General features: G+C 39.6%; 1 protein-coding gene across 1 annotated transcript; it reads right to left on the bottom strand.

Moving 5' to 3' along the window:
- Positions 1-817: 817 nt before the first annotated feature.
- Positions 818-16,788, bottom strand: LOC106872241 (BRISC and BRCA1-A complex member 1). The gene is made up of 7 exons (XM_014919151.2): positions 16,272-16,788; positions 13,663-13,721; positions 12,246-12,366; positions 11,138-11,244; positions 8,564-8,678; positions 4,853-4,939; positions 818-1,261 (listed from the first exon to the last, which is right to left on the bottom strand). Exons 1-7 carry the CDS (start codon positions 16,668-16,670, stop codon positions 1,085-1,087), a joined length of 1,065 nt encoding a protein of 354 aa, XP_014774637.1. The 5' UTR covers positions 16,671-16,788; the 3' UTR covers positions 818-1,084.
- Between the last annotated feature and the right edge of the window lie 348 nt (positions 16,789-17,136).

Here is a 17,136-nt window from a genome sequence, read left to right on the forward strand (position 1 = left end):
CATAAATATACACATATATATATATATATATATATATATATATATACAGATATATATATATACATAAATATATATATATACATAAATATACATACACATATATATATATATATATATATACAGATATATATATATACATATAAACACATGTATAGTTTAAAGTTACAGAAAACAAAAGATGATGAGAAAACCTGCTGGTGTTCCAGTTAAAACACACACACACACACACACATGCACATTAATTTTTAAAAACAAAAATTCTTCAAATCCCTTCTTTGACAATTTTATCAAATTTTGACACTTTAAAGACATCAGGTCGTTGCCATCATATTTCACCATTATTCAAGATCTGATGTCTCTAAAGTGGCAATAGATTATTTCATTCAACTTAGTGTGGGATGTGAAAACATGTAGGCAATCAATTACAAACCTGTTTCCTACACATTTGTTTTTTACATCTGTTGCACTATTTTAAAAAATTTTGTTTCCAGATAAGAAGATGGAGGACCATGAATGACTCCCTCAAGTAATTTAATTTGTCCTTCCTATAATCAATCCTTTCACACATGATGCTGGCTACGTTTTTATCATGCATTCAACACCATCCATTTAGATGTTGAAGCAAGTGTTCCTGGACATTCCTTCACTCTGATCCATGTAGTGGAACCTATTTGTTACATGTTTTCCTTTGTTCAGTAAAGCTAGTAGAGTCAAGTACCTTGCTCGAGGACTTAACACAGAATATTAAAGGCAGAGACTGATGACAATGTGATTAGATTTCACCAACTTTGTTAGACACACAAAACTTGAATAAATCTTTAATAAATATTGTTAGTTTTTATTATTTCTGGACTTTAAAACAGAACAAAAATATTTGTAATGGACAGAACGTCTCCAGGCTGAAGATGTAGAAAGAAGGGAAGGACTAAGATATACAGCAGATGGCTTCTATTTCAAAATATATCTAAAACTGAGCTATGACAAGGGGAAACATTCAAACTACATAACAATCAGACATATATTTATTTTTTTTTATTTCATGAAAAATGAAGTGTTTTTTTTTGTTCCTCGTGCTAAAACCTCTTCACCCTTCCTCCATATTGGCTCTGATCCGATGTGAGGAATCTCTCTGCAAAGGTCTCTGTAACGGGTGAGCCAACAGCTGGGCCATACTGTCGTATAATTTAGTCAAATTCTTTGACACTTCAAAAATGTAGGACTGGCCTTTGACATCAAGCGAACAAAGTTGGTCAAAGATTTGCTGAAAAGGAAAAAACAAACTCATTAAGAAACGAAAATGAAATCATCACCATGGCAACCACCACCACTATTGTTATATGACTCTATTCATCATCATCATGACGACGACGACCACCACCACCATTCTTTGTTACCATGCACTTGACACCACACAACAATATCACTATTTGTCACCATTGTTCAACCTTTCATCTGTGAATACCAGCGTGCAGGGATCTAATTCCTATCTCTCATTAAACAACAACAACAACAGCAACCACTTTGTAATCTCATGGACACCTAAACTACCAAGACCCCCATGCATGTCTTATATACTGAATTGCCAACAAGACAACCTGTTGAGGGCCACTGACCAGATCTGTGGATGGTGCAAAGTCCCCTCTTGACTGAAGATAATATGGTGGTGGGACAATGTAGTTGACAGGGCCATTAAGAAAAAAAAAACAGGCATGGAAGGACTGGAAGAACGGTGGTAGCAGGGAACTGTATCAGATTGCCAGAAGGGAAGCGAAGCTAGGAGACAGGTTTACTTAGCCAGAGGGGAAGCAGATAAGAAAAAAACTGCCAATGTTCTGCGTCATGAGGACCAGAGACTTGAAGTGTTTCGAATTGCAAGACAGAGTGTGAGAGAGAATCGTGATGTCATTGGAGAGAAATGTGTCTGCATGGATGATGGTTCACTTGCATTTAATGATGCTGCAAAGAGAGAGACTTGGAGATGCTTCTATAAAAGGTTGCTAACTGAAGAGAATGAATGGGAGAAAGAGAGTCTGCCAAATGTCAACCCAACAGAGGGACCAACTATCGAAATTGATAGAACCTTGGTAGATAAAGCGATTAAAAGTATGAAGACAGGGAAAGCCCCGGCCCATCAAAAATCACTGCAGAGATGCTCAAAATATCTGGCAGTGTTGGCTATAGCCTAGTCACCTGTATAGTTAACCAGGTGATGCATGAAGGACTCATTGCCAATGACTGGTGTTGCAGTACCATAGTCAACTGCTACAAAGGTAAAGGTGACGCTTTAGATACGAATAATTACAGAGGTATCAAGTTGTTGGATCAGGTGATGAAAGTCACGAGAGGGTCATAGCCCAATTAATTAGAGAGAGAGTCAGTTTAGATGAGATGCAGTTTGGGTTCGTGCCTGGGAAAAGCACCACTGATGCTATATTTCTGGTAAGACAGCTGCAGGAGAAATACCTAGCTAAGGATAAACCTCTGTACCTGGCTTTCGTTGACATGGAGAAAGCCTTTGACAGGGTCCTCCAATCCCTTATCTGGTGGTCAATACAGAAACTAGAGATAGATAAATAGTTGGTGAGAGCTGTACAAGCCATGTACAGGGATGCTGTTCGTTAGGTGAAGGTTGGCAATGAGTACAGTGAAGAATTCCGGGTGGAGGTAGGGGTCCACCAAGAATCAGTCCTCAGCCCCCTCTTATTCATCATAGCAATAACATCAAGGCAATAACAGAGGAATTCAAGACAGGATGCTCCTGGGAGCATCCAGTTCTCTATGCTGATGACCTTACTCTAATAGCTGAGTCACTACCAGGACTAGAGAAGACGTTTCAGGTGTGGAAGCAAGGTCTAGAATCGAAGGGCCTTAGAGTCAACACAGCTAAAACCAAAGTCCTAATTAGTAGGAAGGCAGACAAATCACAAACCCCTTCAGGTAGATGGCCCTGCTTGATCTGTAGGAAAGGCACAGGTAGAAACTCTATAAGATGTACCCAGTGTAAGCTATGGACACATAAGAAGTGCAGTGATATCAAAGGAAGGCCAACTGCGAAGATAGTTTTTGTGTGTGGCAGATGTTCAGGTGCAATAAACATTGAAAATATGCAGTAAACAGCTTTCATCACATGCCAGGAGAGAAAAATTAGAAGTAGTTGATAGCTTCTGTTACCTTGGTAACCAAATCAATAGTAGGGGTGGATACTCTATGAGTGTAGCTGCTAGAATAAGACTAGCCTGGGCAAAGTTCAGAGAGCTCTTACCTCTGCTGGTGACAAAGGGACTCTCGCTCAGAGTAAAAAGTAGATTGTATGATGCATGTGTGCAAACAGGCATGCTTCATGGCAGTGAAACATGGGCCTTGACTGCTGAGGATATGCGTAGGCTCACAAGGAATGAAGCCAGTATGCTCCGCTGGATGTGTAATGTCAGTATGCATACATGACAGAGTGTAAGCACCCTGAGAGAAAAGTTGGATTTAATAAGCATCAGTTGTGGTGTGCAAGAAAGATGACTGCAATGGTACGGTCATGTGGTGAGAATGGATGAGGATAGCTGCGTGAAAAAGTGCCACACCCTTGCGGTTGAGGGATCCTGTGGAAGAGGTAGACCCAGGAAGAGCTGAGATGAGGTGGTGAAGCACGATCTTCAAGCGTTGGGATTCATGGAGGCAATGATGAGCGACCAAGACCTTTGGAGATATGCTGTGCTTGAGAAGACCTGGCAAGCCAAGTGAGACCATAACCAGCCCATTTAAGAGGACCCTTCAATCATTGGGCAATGAACTGTGCTTGAAAAGACCTGTTGAGGCAAGTGAAGTGATTGCCATAGCCAATGCCAGTGCCGCCTGACTGGCTCCTGTGCTGGTGGCACATAAAAAGCACCATTCATGTGTGATCGATGCTAGTACTGCTTGACTGGCCCTCATGCCAGTGGCATGTAAAAAGCACCCATTACACTCTCAGAGTTGTTGGCATTAGGAAGGGCATCCAGCTGCAGAAACCTTGCCAGATCAGATTGGAGCCTGGTGCAGCCTCCTGGCTTGCCAGTCCTCAGTCAAACCATCCAACCCATGCCAGCATGGAAGGCAGACGTTAAACAATGATGATGATGATGATGATGACGATGATTGGGGGAGGGGAGGCTAACACCAGTAAAACAGAGAGTGGGAGGGTCAGTTTTGAAATAGAGAGCTTTGGACAAAGATTGGAAACAAGTGAGCGATATTACTTGTATGACAGCGATACATGATGTGAAGACAAGGAGACCCAAACACTCATCCTCCTATCATCATCATCTTCATCATTGTTTTAATGTCCACTTTTACCAAGTTTGTATGAGTCGGATGGAATACACAGCTGGATGCTCTTCCTGACACTAAACAAAGTAATTTTTCCCTCTGAGCAGAAATTTGGAAACAAACAACATTACTTGTATCACGTCAATACACACACACACACACACAACTAACTTCTTTCAGTTCTGTCCGCCAAATCCACTCACACAGTTTTGAATTGGCCCCAGGGCAGCAAGACAAAACCTGAAACCATATTGTTGGGAAGTGAACTTAACATCCCTTGCACAGCCAATGGGGGCAGGATGAGGTTGTGTCACTGTAGCTTAGATGGACCATGGCAAATCTAACTGCACTGACCACTGCTGTATTTTGCTTTTTTAAAGGAAATACCTACGATTGCATTATCTAGTGTGTGTGTGCTCCTTTCCAAATTTAATATTGTAAGTTGCAATCTGAGGTAGGGAGACTTGGCTGCTATTTCTTGCACTACAAAAAGGCTTTGTTGTTATAAAGAGTTCTGATGGTGGTGTTGGAGTGGTAAGAGAAACAGACTTACCTCACAACAATTGTCTTCTGATGGAGGTTCGTGTACATAGAAGACATCAACAAACAGGAAAGGTGAGAGCAGGAGCAATTTCTGGACCTGATAAAAGATACAGAACAAATAGAGGCAGACCAAGGTTAGCAAAATTGCTCAGATTAGTGAAGATTGGTAGGGTCCCAAGCTATGGTTCATCACAGTTCTATATTGTAAATCCGTGGATGGGTCTCAGATAAACTGCTTTTTATTCAGAGTGATATATAAGAGACAAGTTAAAAAGAATGGTCGTCACACATAAATCCTTTATTGGAGCAAATTTGGCTTACAGCTGTTTCCAGTAATCATTGCAGGTACGTTACCGATAGGTTTACTCAATTGGTCTTTTGATCAATTGATGTAAATTGAACGACCTAAGAAAATTGATGCTACTGGCTTTGAATAAAGTAGCAGTAATTTTCGTAGGTCATTCAATTTATCTCAATTGATCAATAAACCAATTGAGTAAGCATAATAATAATGTACCTGCAATGACTACTGGAAACAGCTGTAAGCCAAATTTGCTCTAATAAAGGAATTTTATGTAATGACCATTATTTTTAACTTGTCTCATATATGTGTGTGTGTGTGTGTGTGTGTGTGTGTGTGTGTGTGTGTGTGTGTTATAAAATGAGACAACAAAGCCAAAAGGCTGTGTGGAATTTTCAGGACATTTATAAAGAGAAAGGTAGTCTTACAACTGTTTCTGCGATATTAGGGATATTCCTTCATCAGAGACAATGTGAGATGGTTAAATAGATGGTTAATTATGGCACTTACATAGTGTTAGCTGCCACCTTGGGCCTTCTGGATACCAATACCTCTAATATATATATATATATATATATATATATATGATAGATGGATATAGATATATATACACACACACATACTGAGATGTGTAAACAACTACCAGTATATAAATGTATACACACACGTGATTACATCTCCCAATACATAAACATATATATGTATATCCTTGTGAATAAATTTGTTGGATGGAAACTGGTAGAAACCCATCATATGTGTACGTATGCTGCTGTCTTGACATTACTCGATGGTAGTCAAGAAGCATGACCATCAGCAAAGCAATTCCCGGTGTTGACAAAGGGAAATATTACTTTACTTGCATACTGGTGAGTGTTGGTAACAGGAAGGACATCCAGCCATAGAGAAATCTGCCTCAACAGATTCCACCTAACCCATGCAAGCATGGAAAAGTGGACATTAAAAGATGCTGATGATGGTGAAACACACACACATGATGGGCTTCCCAACAGTTCCCATCAACCAAATTTCCCTCACAAAGCATTGGTCATTCTGATACTACAGAGTGGAAGATATGCCAGAAGTGCAAAGTCATTGAGATGGAACCTGAAATCCCAGGATTGTAAAAGAAACTTGTTAACTACACCCACCACACATCTAATATATATATATCCAAGTTGTAATTATTTGGCAAGTGTCGCACATTCAACATCTGGTTGTCTGATCTGAAACAGCTGTACATTAGAGAGATTATTTCAAACATCCATTTAATGTTCGAGTCACTGAGAGACAGAGAGATATTTATATATACTATCCGATCGCAGATAACGAAACATCAAGACGACACTTTGGAGTCATGGCAGTAATGAAGAGAGAGAAGCAACTCAGGTGAGTTTTACACAGTGACAAAAGGAGGAGAGAAGGGGCAAGCAATAAATTAAATTCATTTAAAGTCAGATTAAATTAAGATGAGTTAGAGTCATCATCATTTAACATTTGTTGCCCATACTGGCATCACCAAAGGGCAATTTGACCAGAGCTGACAAGTTGGGGACCTGCACCAGACTCCAGTCTCATTAGGCATGGTTTCTATGGCTGAATGCCCTTCCTAACACCAAACACTTTAATTCTGGGTGCTTATGACATAGCACCACACGAGCACTTTTACATGGTGTCACATGGGCACTTTTACGTGGCACCTCCATGAGTGCTTCACTCAACCAGAAGGACCGGTCTTAACACTTCTGCTGGTGAAACATGAGCTGTGATTGCTGAGGATATGTGGTAGGCTTGAAAGAAATGAAGCTACAATGCTTTGCTGGATGTGCAATGTCAGTTGGCATGTATGACATTGTATAAGGATCTTGAGAGAAAACAATTATGAGGTATGAGATGTGGTGGCGTGAAAGAGATGATTGTGCTGTTATAGGCATGTGATGTGTATAGATGAGGACAGCTGTGGAAGAGGTAGACCCAGGAAGACATGGAACAAAGTGATCTTCAAATATTGGGTCTCACAGAAGTGATGACAAATGATTGAGACCTTTGGTAATTTGCTGTGCTTGAGAAGACTCACCAAACCAAGAGAAATCACAGTCGTGGTCAGTGACATGTAAAAGGCAGGCATGCCAGTGCCATGTAAGAGGTCCCCACTACATTCTTGGAGTTGTTGGTGTTAAGAAGGGCATCCATCCAACAATAGAAACCATGCCAAATCAGACTGGAACCTGTGCAATGCTCTGACTTACCACTTCTAGTCAAGCCATCTAACAACCCATGCCAGCATGGAAAGTGGATGCTAATGATGATGATGAATATAAACATTATAAAATGTTGAAGCATTTCATCACTGATTTAAGAACTGTTCCCTAATGGTGCATTTCACATTTCACTGCACTTGGCAAGCAAGCCCACACAAATATCTGCACCCCACCACCTTTATGGGCTTCTCTTGAATCATTGGTGTTCTGTCAGATTACCCCTGCAAGGTATCTGATGATGGAGCTCTTTCTGACCCACATTCAATCATGTGGCTTTCTCAAGGGTTTGCTTTTATCCCCTACACTCTTACTCCAACACAAAGACTTACTTGTCATCTTCTTCAATAACTTGCATTCACATAAATGGCACTCTATTCTTCCCTACCCTTCTACAACTGAGGTACCTTAAGTTAAATATCTGCATTGACTCCTCAGAAAAAGGTCCTTCAATGGGGGTCATCTCCTTTAACACAAACACACATTGCTGACCCTTTCTGTTCCCAGGAAACAGGGATCCTCAAAACCAGATTTTCTCAGGGTTCCTACAAATGCAAGGCAACCCCACTTCTGACCCTCAACTTAGAAATCACTCCATCACCTTTACTGATCTTTCTCTTCCCAATCAGGAAAAAATACTTCATATAATAATCACTGACTTTGCACTAAGTGTTTAGGTGAGGCTCACCAGAGGAGCACTGCTGCCATATCTGGGATGGTGTTATTGTGACACCCAAACACATATCTAACTGTATCCACAAAACAAAAGGGGACTCAACTGAAATCACTCCCTAATATGCCCCAGCCTTTGATCCACACAGGTGCTGCACCTCCTTTCTCTGCTTTCCCTGCCACGTCTACAATGGCCCCTGCTCATACCACCCCCAATCTCATCATCTACACTATGCCCTCCCCTACCCTGACTCCTATTCACAGTCCTTCCTCTCTATATTCTTGTCTTTCTAGAATCCCCAAAGGTTTTCACAATGCTGATTACACTTGGTTCTCTAGAGCCATGGCCACCAGCCCTTTCAGACCAGTCCAATAAAAGAAAACCATCCAATTGTTTTCCATTCATGTAAAGACATGTGGGTGAACATGTATTTGGAAACATGCATGGTGCACTTGCATGAAACGAGAGTGAATGGTAGTTTGAAATCCTTACCTCTTCACAGATATCCAGTTTACTCTGGGATCGGCCAAAGATAAGGATGATCCTTACAATATAAGGAGGGGGCAAAGTAGGGTCCTCCATGATGGGAAGTTCACAGTTGCGAAGGCTGAAATGGAGATGAGAAACAAGCAAAAGATTAAAGGTAAAGAACAAGAACAACAATAAGTGCCAATGATGGCAGGAGAAGAGGTTAAAGAGATAAGACATTCATTTGCAACAGGTGTACAACAGGTGTATTTACACTTCAGTTTTGACATTATCAACCATATCAATATGAACCTAGTCAGTGCAATCAACTTTGTTAGTCAAAGTCAGCTCAGGGTCAATATATTTCCTTAAATATACATAGTAAATAGGGGCTAAGCTCCTTTTGGATACTCAAGATGAGTGAGCTGCATCTTTTTAAGAGAGTAAAGAAATGTGAATAAGCAATATCTTTGTCATTATCTTGAAATACTAAAGAGTAAATTTATTCAATAAAATCGCCAATGGCTCCAACCATGGCCTCCAGACGACTTCCAAATCTCCTGCAACTCTTCTGGATGGTCTCCTTGCTTAAGTTGGTGAATGCTGCCATAATCCTTGCCTTCAGTTCATCTTTGGTGTTACAAGGAATTTTCTTGGTCTTTCGCTCAACTGAGCCCCACACACAATAATCAAGGGGGTTGCAGTCTGGTGAGTTAGGTGGCCAGATGTTAGGGGTGATGTGGTTGCAGAAATTGTCTGACAGCCATGACTGGGTTCTGTTTGTGTGACACGGTGCAGAGTCCTGTTGCCAGAAATAGGGTCTTCCAGCAGCCACTCTCTTTGACCTAGGGCAGCACTACCTCCTCCAGGCACTTGATTTAGGCCTCCATGTTGAGTGTGAGGCCGAGTGGGAAGATGAATGTAGGCATAGCATCACCATCACTAGTGATCACTCCAAACACCACAATGTTGATTGGATGTTTGATTTTTATCACTCTCGCTACATGTTTTGGGGACACGGCAAGCCAACGCTTGTTCTGTGAGTTCACCATCTGATCGTGGCAGAAGTTTTTCTCATCTGAGAAAAACCAAAGCATGTTCGGTTGGAGGGGATGCTTGAGTTTGTTCAAAAGCTTTGTAGTGTGGTCTTTCCCCTTGTCCTTAATGGCTTGGCATAAAAATTGGCTCTTCCTCATCTTGTACGAGGAATACCGAATGTTTTCGTGCCCAACCTGCCTGATAAGAATCTCAGACACTCCCATGGCTCTGGACCTTATTGATTTGGAAGGTTCTTTGTTAATCATGGCCTGGATCTCACCAACAACTTCAAGAGTTCTTTTCTTATCAAAATGATCAGAGTGAGTATTCCGAGCTGCCATACCTTCGTAATTACCATTAGACTCATCAGCTATACTGTCATCAGATTGACACCCAAACACTCTGAAATGTTTGTATTGGAGCTTCTGGTGCAAATGCCAAGCAGTACAGCGTGTCGTTTCCAGATTTCTAGCAGAGTGAATAGTGTTATGATGCTGTTTTTCTTACAGACAGTGCCCAACTAACCCTACTGTACTGTGTAGTCGACAAAATCAGAGACAAACAATGAGCATGCCCAAAATTAGAAATATAAAATAGTAAACAATTTATCCATCGCACCCTGCATGTATATATATGTGGATATTTTACACCTGACATACTAAATGCCTGTATAATTTTCAGTAATGTAAGGTGTGACAATGTTTCTCAAATAAAACTTGTAATTCATTTACAAAACTTTTTTTATGTTGCCATTCTTTTACAATTCTGCTAGAAATACTCACCGATACCAATGTCTGGTTTGAAAGAAGAATACTTTGCTCCATTTGAGGGTGACAACATTTCAGTTGTTGATGTTGAAAGTCTGACAGATGACAATGCAGCTATCACAATTTCATCATCATCATCAATCACAGCTGCATTGTCATCTATCACAATTTCATCATCATCAGTCAGCTGACAATGCAGCTGTGACTGATGATGATGAAATTGTGATAGATGACAAGATTGAGATTGATGAGATTGTCAGATCTGAGGAGGAAGCTCGGTATAATTTGATGAACTTCCTTGTGTCAAGCAAATTCACTGAGAAGGTTTTGTCAGTTCAGGACTATAGCAGATGTCATTTCTCAGAAGTGAATTGGTCAAGTTTGAAATATGTGAGCAGAAACTAGAATTGAGAAGTCTAAGAATAAACGTAGCAAAGACAAAAGTCACAGGAGAAAATTTTTCTGATCTCTACTATCGTCAGGTAAGTGGCCCTTTTTGATGTAAAGGAGAGGTGTAAGCAGGAACTCTATACGAAATAGTGTAAGCAAGAGATGAAGCGAAATCACAGACTGAGTGAGAAAACATAAATGTGCAAGTGTGGCTAACATTAAGAATACTCATGAAATGAATTCTTTCAAATAACCAAAATACTCTGTAGAAATAGTAGACAGTCCTTTGTAATGAAGCCTTGTAAAAAAAAAAAAAATGTTACTATTAACATGTTTGGAGTTACAACCTGATGAAAATATTGGTAGAATATGGCAGAAAGATACAGATTAGACTAGTACTTACATAGTCTTCAGCACGGACCCAACATCAAGATTTGAACACTTGTAAGTTTCATCCAAATTTTCCAACAAATTTGCAATTTCCCTGGGGTCATTAGTAAAACTGTGGTACTAAAATAGATGAGAAGAAAAGAAATGGTTGAAGAGATGGCATCCCTAAAATCAATATTAGTTTTTTTAATGCAGTGATTGAGAAGAAGGGGTGGCTAGGGTAGTGTTTAACCAGTAGCTCAGCCCCGATCCAGTAAATCTGTTATTAAACATCAAAGTCAGAATCACACAGCAGAGTTGGATAAAAGTATGGTCCATGAAAACGAAAAAAAATACAAGCTCAGAATGGACTGTCAGAGAGAACACAACCTGTCTAGACTGGACAACCATAGGAAACATATCCTGTCTAGACTGGACAGCCATAGGAAACATATCCTGTCTAGACTGGACAGCCATAGGAAACATATCCTGTCTAGACTGGACATTTGAGAATCTACACGTCGAGATGGTAACATTGTTTCACATACATTTAACCTGACCCCAAAAGGAAAAATCTACATCAGTCATGCACCACATGTGGCCCATGGGACATTCGAAATGGCACACCTAATGAAAAATTACCTTGAAGGTGTTTGTAGTAATGCAGCTCACCTGGTGATGAGTTATGTCCAATGCAATCCACTCCTTAGAAAGGGCTGTCAAGTCTGCTCTACATGGTCACTTGAATTGCTAGAAATAACAGCTTAATCTACATCAAATTACAACCTACCAGCCTCAAAAAGGATGGAAACTTGGAATCCTAAATATAGAAAAAGGTAAGATCGTATATGGAATGCCTTGGACCATAGGTTTGATTAACCAGAGCAGGACTAACGCTAAACAACAATATATGTAATTAACCACTGCATGCCAGAAGTAAAGTGTGTGTGTACACTTTCAAATGATTCTTCATCAGGTTATATTTTGGGTGCAACATCTTCAATGGAAAGTGATCTGCTCAGGTAGAAGTGAACTGTGTTGTAGGACACCCACACACACACACAATATGGCCTACCCAGACAGCACTGTTATGTGGTAAAACATGCACAAACACACACACATTAATAAGCAAGGTGACCTACCCAGGTGGCAGTATCATGGAGTGTGACAAAAGCAAACCGATGATGGTTGTCTAGTCTGTGTTTACTTTGGACAAATAAACCAATTGTTCTTTTGACCAGTTGAAGAGTAGAAAAGCGATCTCTGAAATATTAAAAAGAGTTTTACGATCTTCACCAAACATCAGAACTGATTGATCAATCAACATGAAATTGTCAAATAAAATACGACCTAAAATATGTTGTCATCACCATGGCCACCACTGTCATTGCTGTCCATGCTGTCCATGCTGGCACACTTTGCCACAGTCTGATAATATTCATTCAAAGTCATTATCCTCCTTAGAGAACCAAGTCTTGCTTCTACGTTTTATTTATTTATTTTTTTTTTTTTGTTGGGGGTCAACAGTTGAAGGTCCTGTCTCTAACCACTTAACAGAGTGAAATGAGTAGAGTTTAGAACTGAACTTTGTCTTCTTTTATGCTACATTTCTGGGAATAACCTCTGTTAATTTACTCTCTGCACCCTTCAAATCAAAGTAACAAGGCTTGGAAGGATATAAAAAAGGTAATTTGATGATTTGGGTAAATAGTTTTTAAATTAATTATACATCACAATTATGTAATTATGCATTTGGTGTTGTTTATCTTAACGAAAACAGCTGCTGAGCAAAATAAAAGCAACATGTAAAATTTATGCTTTTCTGCTAAATATGAGACTAGAATATGGAAGATATTGCAAGCAAGATGTTGTCTCTCTTCCTCCAGCTGGGACTAAAGAAAAAGAGATGATAGTGTTCCACACGTCAGTAGTTTGGTAAGGGAGTAAAGGAGGTTAGTTCAACAGATGATTCCATCTCAGTAATTAAAGTCCATGAATGATTCAGTAATGAAATGGAGTAGCCATCTCTATGGTAACAACATTTTCTCTAAAAAAAGGATTGACTCACCTCCCAGAATATTGGTTTCTGCTTGTTCTCTTTCTCTAAATACTGGGGTAGCTACATACCCGCCCCACCTAAGACAGTCATCGTTGATCCTTGCATCACCACGTCCTACTGTGTCCCAGGGAGCCATCCAACCCTTTCAACAGTATTCAGATGACTTCTGTGTCAAATGTAAAACTTATTTATTCACATTGTTTTCAATTAATCATGCATTATCTCATAGCTTTGAGATTTCAACAATAAGACTGTTTACTTTTAGAATGACATTGCTGGGTAGGTTTGAGAGGCTGGATATGGTTGGTTTGATCAAGAAACAAATAGAATATTTGGACCCTGGACATGGCTGCTTTAAATGCTAAAAGATTCAACACTTGTATTAATTAGTGCTATTAATTAGTGTCACTAAGCTGTGGTCGTAAATGTGTATCATTGGAGAGTATTACTGATCTTTGCTATCGAAGTGTGGTGAAATACAAAAATACGTTTAGACTTACCCAGCTCTTGAAAGAAATTTCATCCGTTCCATTTCTGAACTGAGATCCAAACACAATACCTGTGTAAGAGGAGAAAATAGTATGGAGAAGAAGGAGAAAGAGAGAGGAGGGGGGGAGGTAAGAAGACATGTGAGAAGGAGGTGGTAAAACAGTAAGTATGGTATAAATCAATTAATAAACAGAAAACCAAGGAGAAAAAAAACAAATGTATACCCATTCAGAAAGCACACTACATTTGAGGCTTCTCATGTTCAACTTTTCTCTCAGGGCGCTTACACTCTGTCGTGTCTGCACACTGACATTACCCATCCAGCAGATCATACTAACTTCATTCCTTGCAAGCCTCTTTGCATCTCCTCAGCATTCATGGCCCATGTTTCACTGCCATGTTGCATGGCTGTTCACACACATCATACAGTCTACCTTTCACTCTGAGTGAGCGGCCCTTTGTTGCCAGCAGAGGTAGGAGCTTTCTGAACTTTGCTCAGGCTACCCTTATTCTAGCAGCTACGCTCTCAGAGCATCCACCCCCCACTACAGTATTGGTCACTTAGGTAGCACAACTTTGCAACTGTTATCATTGACTTTCCCTCTGCAGTGGACTATCTTTCAATATACAGAACAATGCCCACCTCTTAGCTTTTTATCTTTGTTCCCAACAGAATGTATCTTCATTCTATGTACAATATGCTGAATCCGCTAGCATTCAACTTCATTCTCCCCATCAATATAGAGTGTGCTGCATCACAATTCTTTCCCTCTTCTCACCTTGATACACCACTGAACCACTCTTTCTGATTATGGATTTACCTAAAGAAGACCTGCTGATCCAATTAGATTTAATTGGACCCCCCACCCCACCACCATCCTCCTGCTGCACATATTGAACCACAACAAATCTCATTGATGAGGAGCAAACTTTCCACTCCTCTAACCAATATTTCTCCAATGATGGAATATTTGATTTATGGAGTCTTCACTCGATACGATGCTCCAAGAGCTGAGATATCCCAGAAACAGCTGCCAGGGACTACCTTTACCAGTTTATACCATTTTTATCATTCGTTATGTAGTCAAATTTTTAGATTGAATCAAATGAAATCAAATCTCCTGGTCCTGCCCCCACTAATCCTTTGCCTCTTCACATTGCTTTCACTGAGTCAAAGGGAAGCCACCATTAGCCATTTTTGAAATGAGACATTTACACAACCACAACCGCAGTTCTAACTGGAATTTTGGTGGCACATCTATTTAAGCATTCAGAACACATACCTATTAGTATGAGTCATCTTGACCTTAACCTCTTATATATATATATATATCTAGAGAGAGAGAGAGAGACAATGGGCTTCTTTCAGTTTCCACCTACCAAATATAATCACAAGGCTTTCGTCAGCCTGAGACTACAGTAGAAGATACTTGCTCAAGGTGCCATACAGTAGGACTGAACTTGGAAGCAAGCTTCTTACCGTTCAGCCACGCCTGTGCCTATCTGTAAATAAACCAACACCAGTTGTCACGTAAACACAATCACACATATACACGACAGGCTTCTATACAGTTTCTGTCCAAATCAATTCCCAAGACATTAGTTGGTGCAGGACTATAGTAGAAGACATTTGCTCTGGGTGGTGTGTCGTGTGACCGAACTCAAAAGACACAGAGTTGTGACATGAACTTCTTAATTCCAAAACTAAACATGACATTAGATAATTGTTTTACATAAAGGAGAGAACAAAATAATTTTCTCTAATTCTGTTTAATCCTGTGGTGGCTTTAAGCTAATGACAGTCACGTGGTGATGTATATATATATAGAGAGAGATATTTTGCGTATGTAGACAAAATTCTTGTGTCTGGAGTTACATTGTACGTGTTTTGTTTTTTTTTATTATTATTCTATGTTGTATGTTCAGCTTTATCTTAAAGTAATATTTTCTTTATATCTAGTTTAATGTTCGAGTTTTTACAATATGTGTATAGTTAATTTTGGAACAACGTCATTAATTCATGAGGAGAGGGCGCAAGTTGATTACATTGACTGCATTATTTGACTAATACTTTATTTTATCAACTCTGAGAGGGTGAAAGGCAAAGTTGACCTTAGCAGTATTTGAACTCAGACGTTAAGAGACGGAAAAAAGTCGCGAAGCATTCTGTTCGGCGTGCAAAACGATTCTGTCAACTGATAAGACAATAAAAACACAACATACACATATAATATAACGATAAAGAAAACACAATTTCTAATAAAACAAACAGAAAATATAAATTCTATCCCAGACAAACTATGACTCAACAATACTTATGATTACGGTCAACATTTCAAAATATTTGTTTTAGGAATAAATATTTTGTGGGTCATATCTTTTGTTTTTGAAACATTTACGATGGTTAAACGTGTAGCTAGAACAACAGTAACAATTACAAAACACAACTCCCAGCTAACGAGGGAGCTCCTATGCGATCGTTCACCCTGTTAGAAATAGCAACTACATTTCTTTTAAATCGCATGCAACTATTAAAAGAACGGAAAGAACACATTGAACAGAATAATCCGAGGAGAAATGGAATGGTTAAACTCCAACAACAATTACTGCTACTACTTACAAGTTTCTCGGGACAGTTAACACCGGCGCATATTTTCGGGATGGCCACATGTTCCGAGTCTGTTTGGTCGTACTGTGTCCGTCGAAGGTCAGCAGGGAAGTTAGTAGACATCAAATTGCTTGCAGCGGATGTAGGTCGACATCCGAGTTTCATGGTAGTGTCCACCTCTCGTAGATTAGCAATTAATGACGACGCCGATGAACTGGAATTGAGCGAAGTAGCAGAGGTACAGGAACCAGACATCGCAGAAGATGGACTCGAAGCCGTGGTCGACCGTCCTGGCAACTCAATAATATCGTATTCAGGCAGCACACTTGCCACCAATTGGGCCTGCAGTTTCATTTCATTTTGTTCATTTCTCTCGGAATTTTTCATGTCGTGGTCTTCACTATTATCCATTTTGAAAGCTCAGACATTCCAGACTTGACGTAAATGTCGTGGTGGTCACACTTGCCACTTCTAATATTTGACAAAAGAAATTTCTTCACCGAAATTTTACAAGAGCAAAGGGGAGACAATCAGTGTTTGACGAAGAAAAATAATTAAGAAAAGCAAAAAAAAAAAAAAAATTTAGATTTTTTAATAAATAGTTTTAAAGAAATAAATTGAATTTAATGGAGAACAACTTCATCTGAAATGAGTTAATGTTTACAATATACACCGGCATGAAAAATCGCCCCCCCCCTCCTTTTTTCCCCTGAAATTTTTTCAGCGAATTCCTGTTTTCGATGACGGAGATTCTGAACAGGCCGAAAACCATTTTTACAAAATTTTAAATCCCACCTCCCTACCCTATATTTTTTAAATTTTAACTTTTGTTTTTAATTGTTTTTTTTTCAATCGACGTGGGAAAATATGGAGATTA

Source organism: Octopus bimaculoides, chromosome 7 (genome assembly GCF_001194135.2).
Source record: "Octopus bimaculoides isolate UCB-OBI-ISO-001 chromosome 7, ASM119413v2, whole genome shotgun sequence".
NCBI classification, from domain to species: domain Eukaryota; kingdom Metazoa; phylum Mollusca; class Cephalopoda; order Octopoda; family Octopodidae; genus Octopus; species Octopus bimaculoides.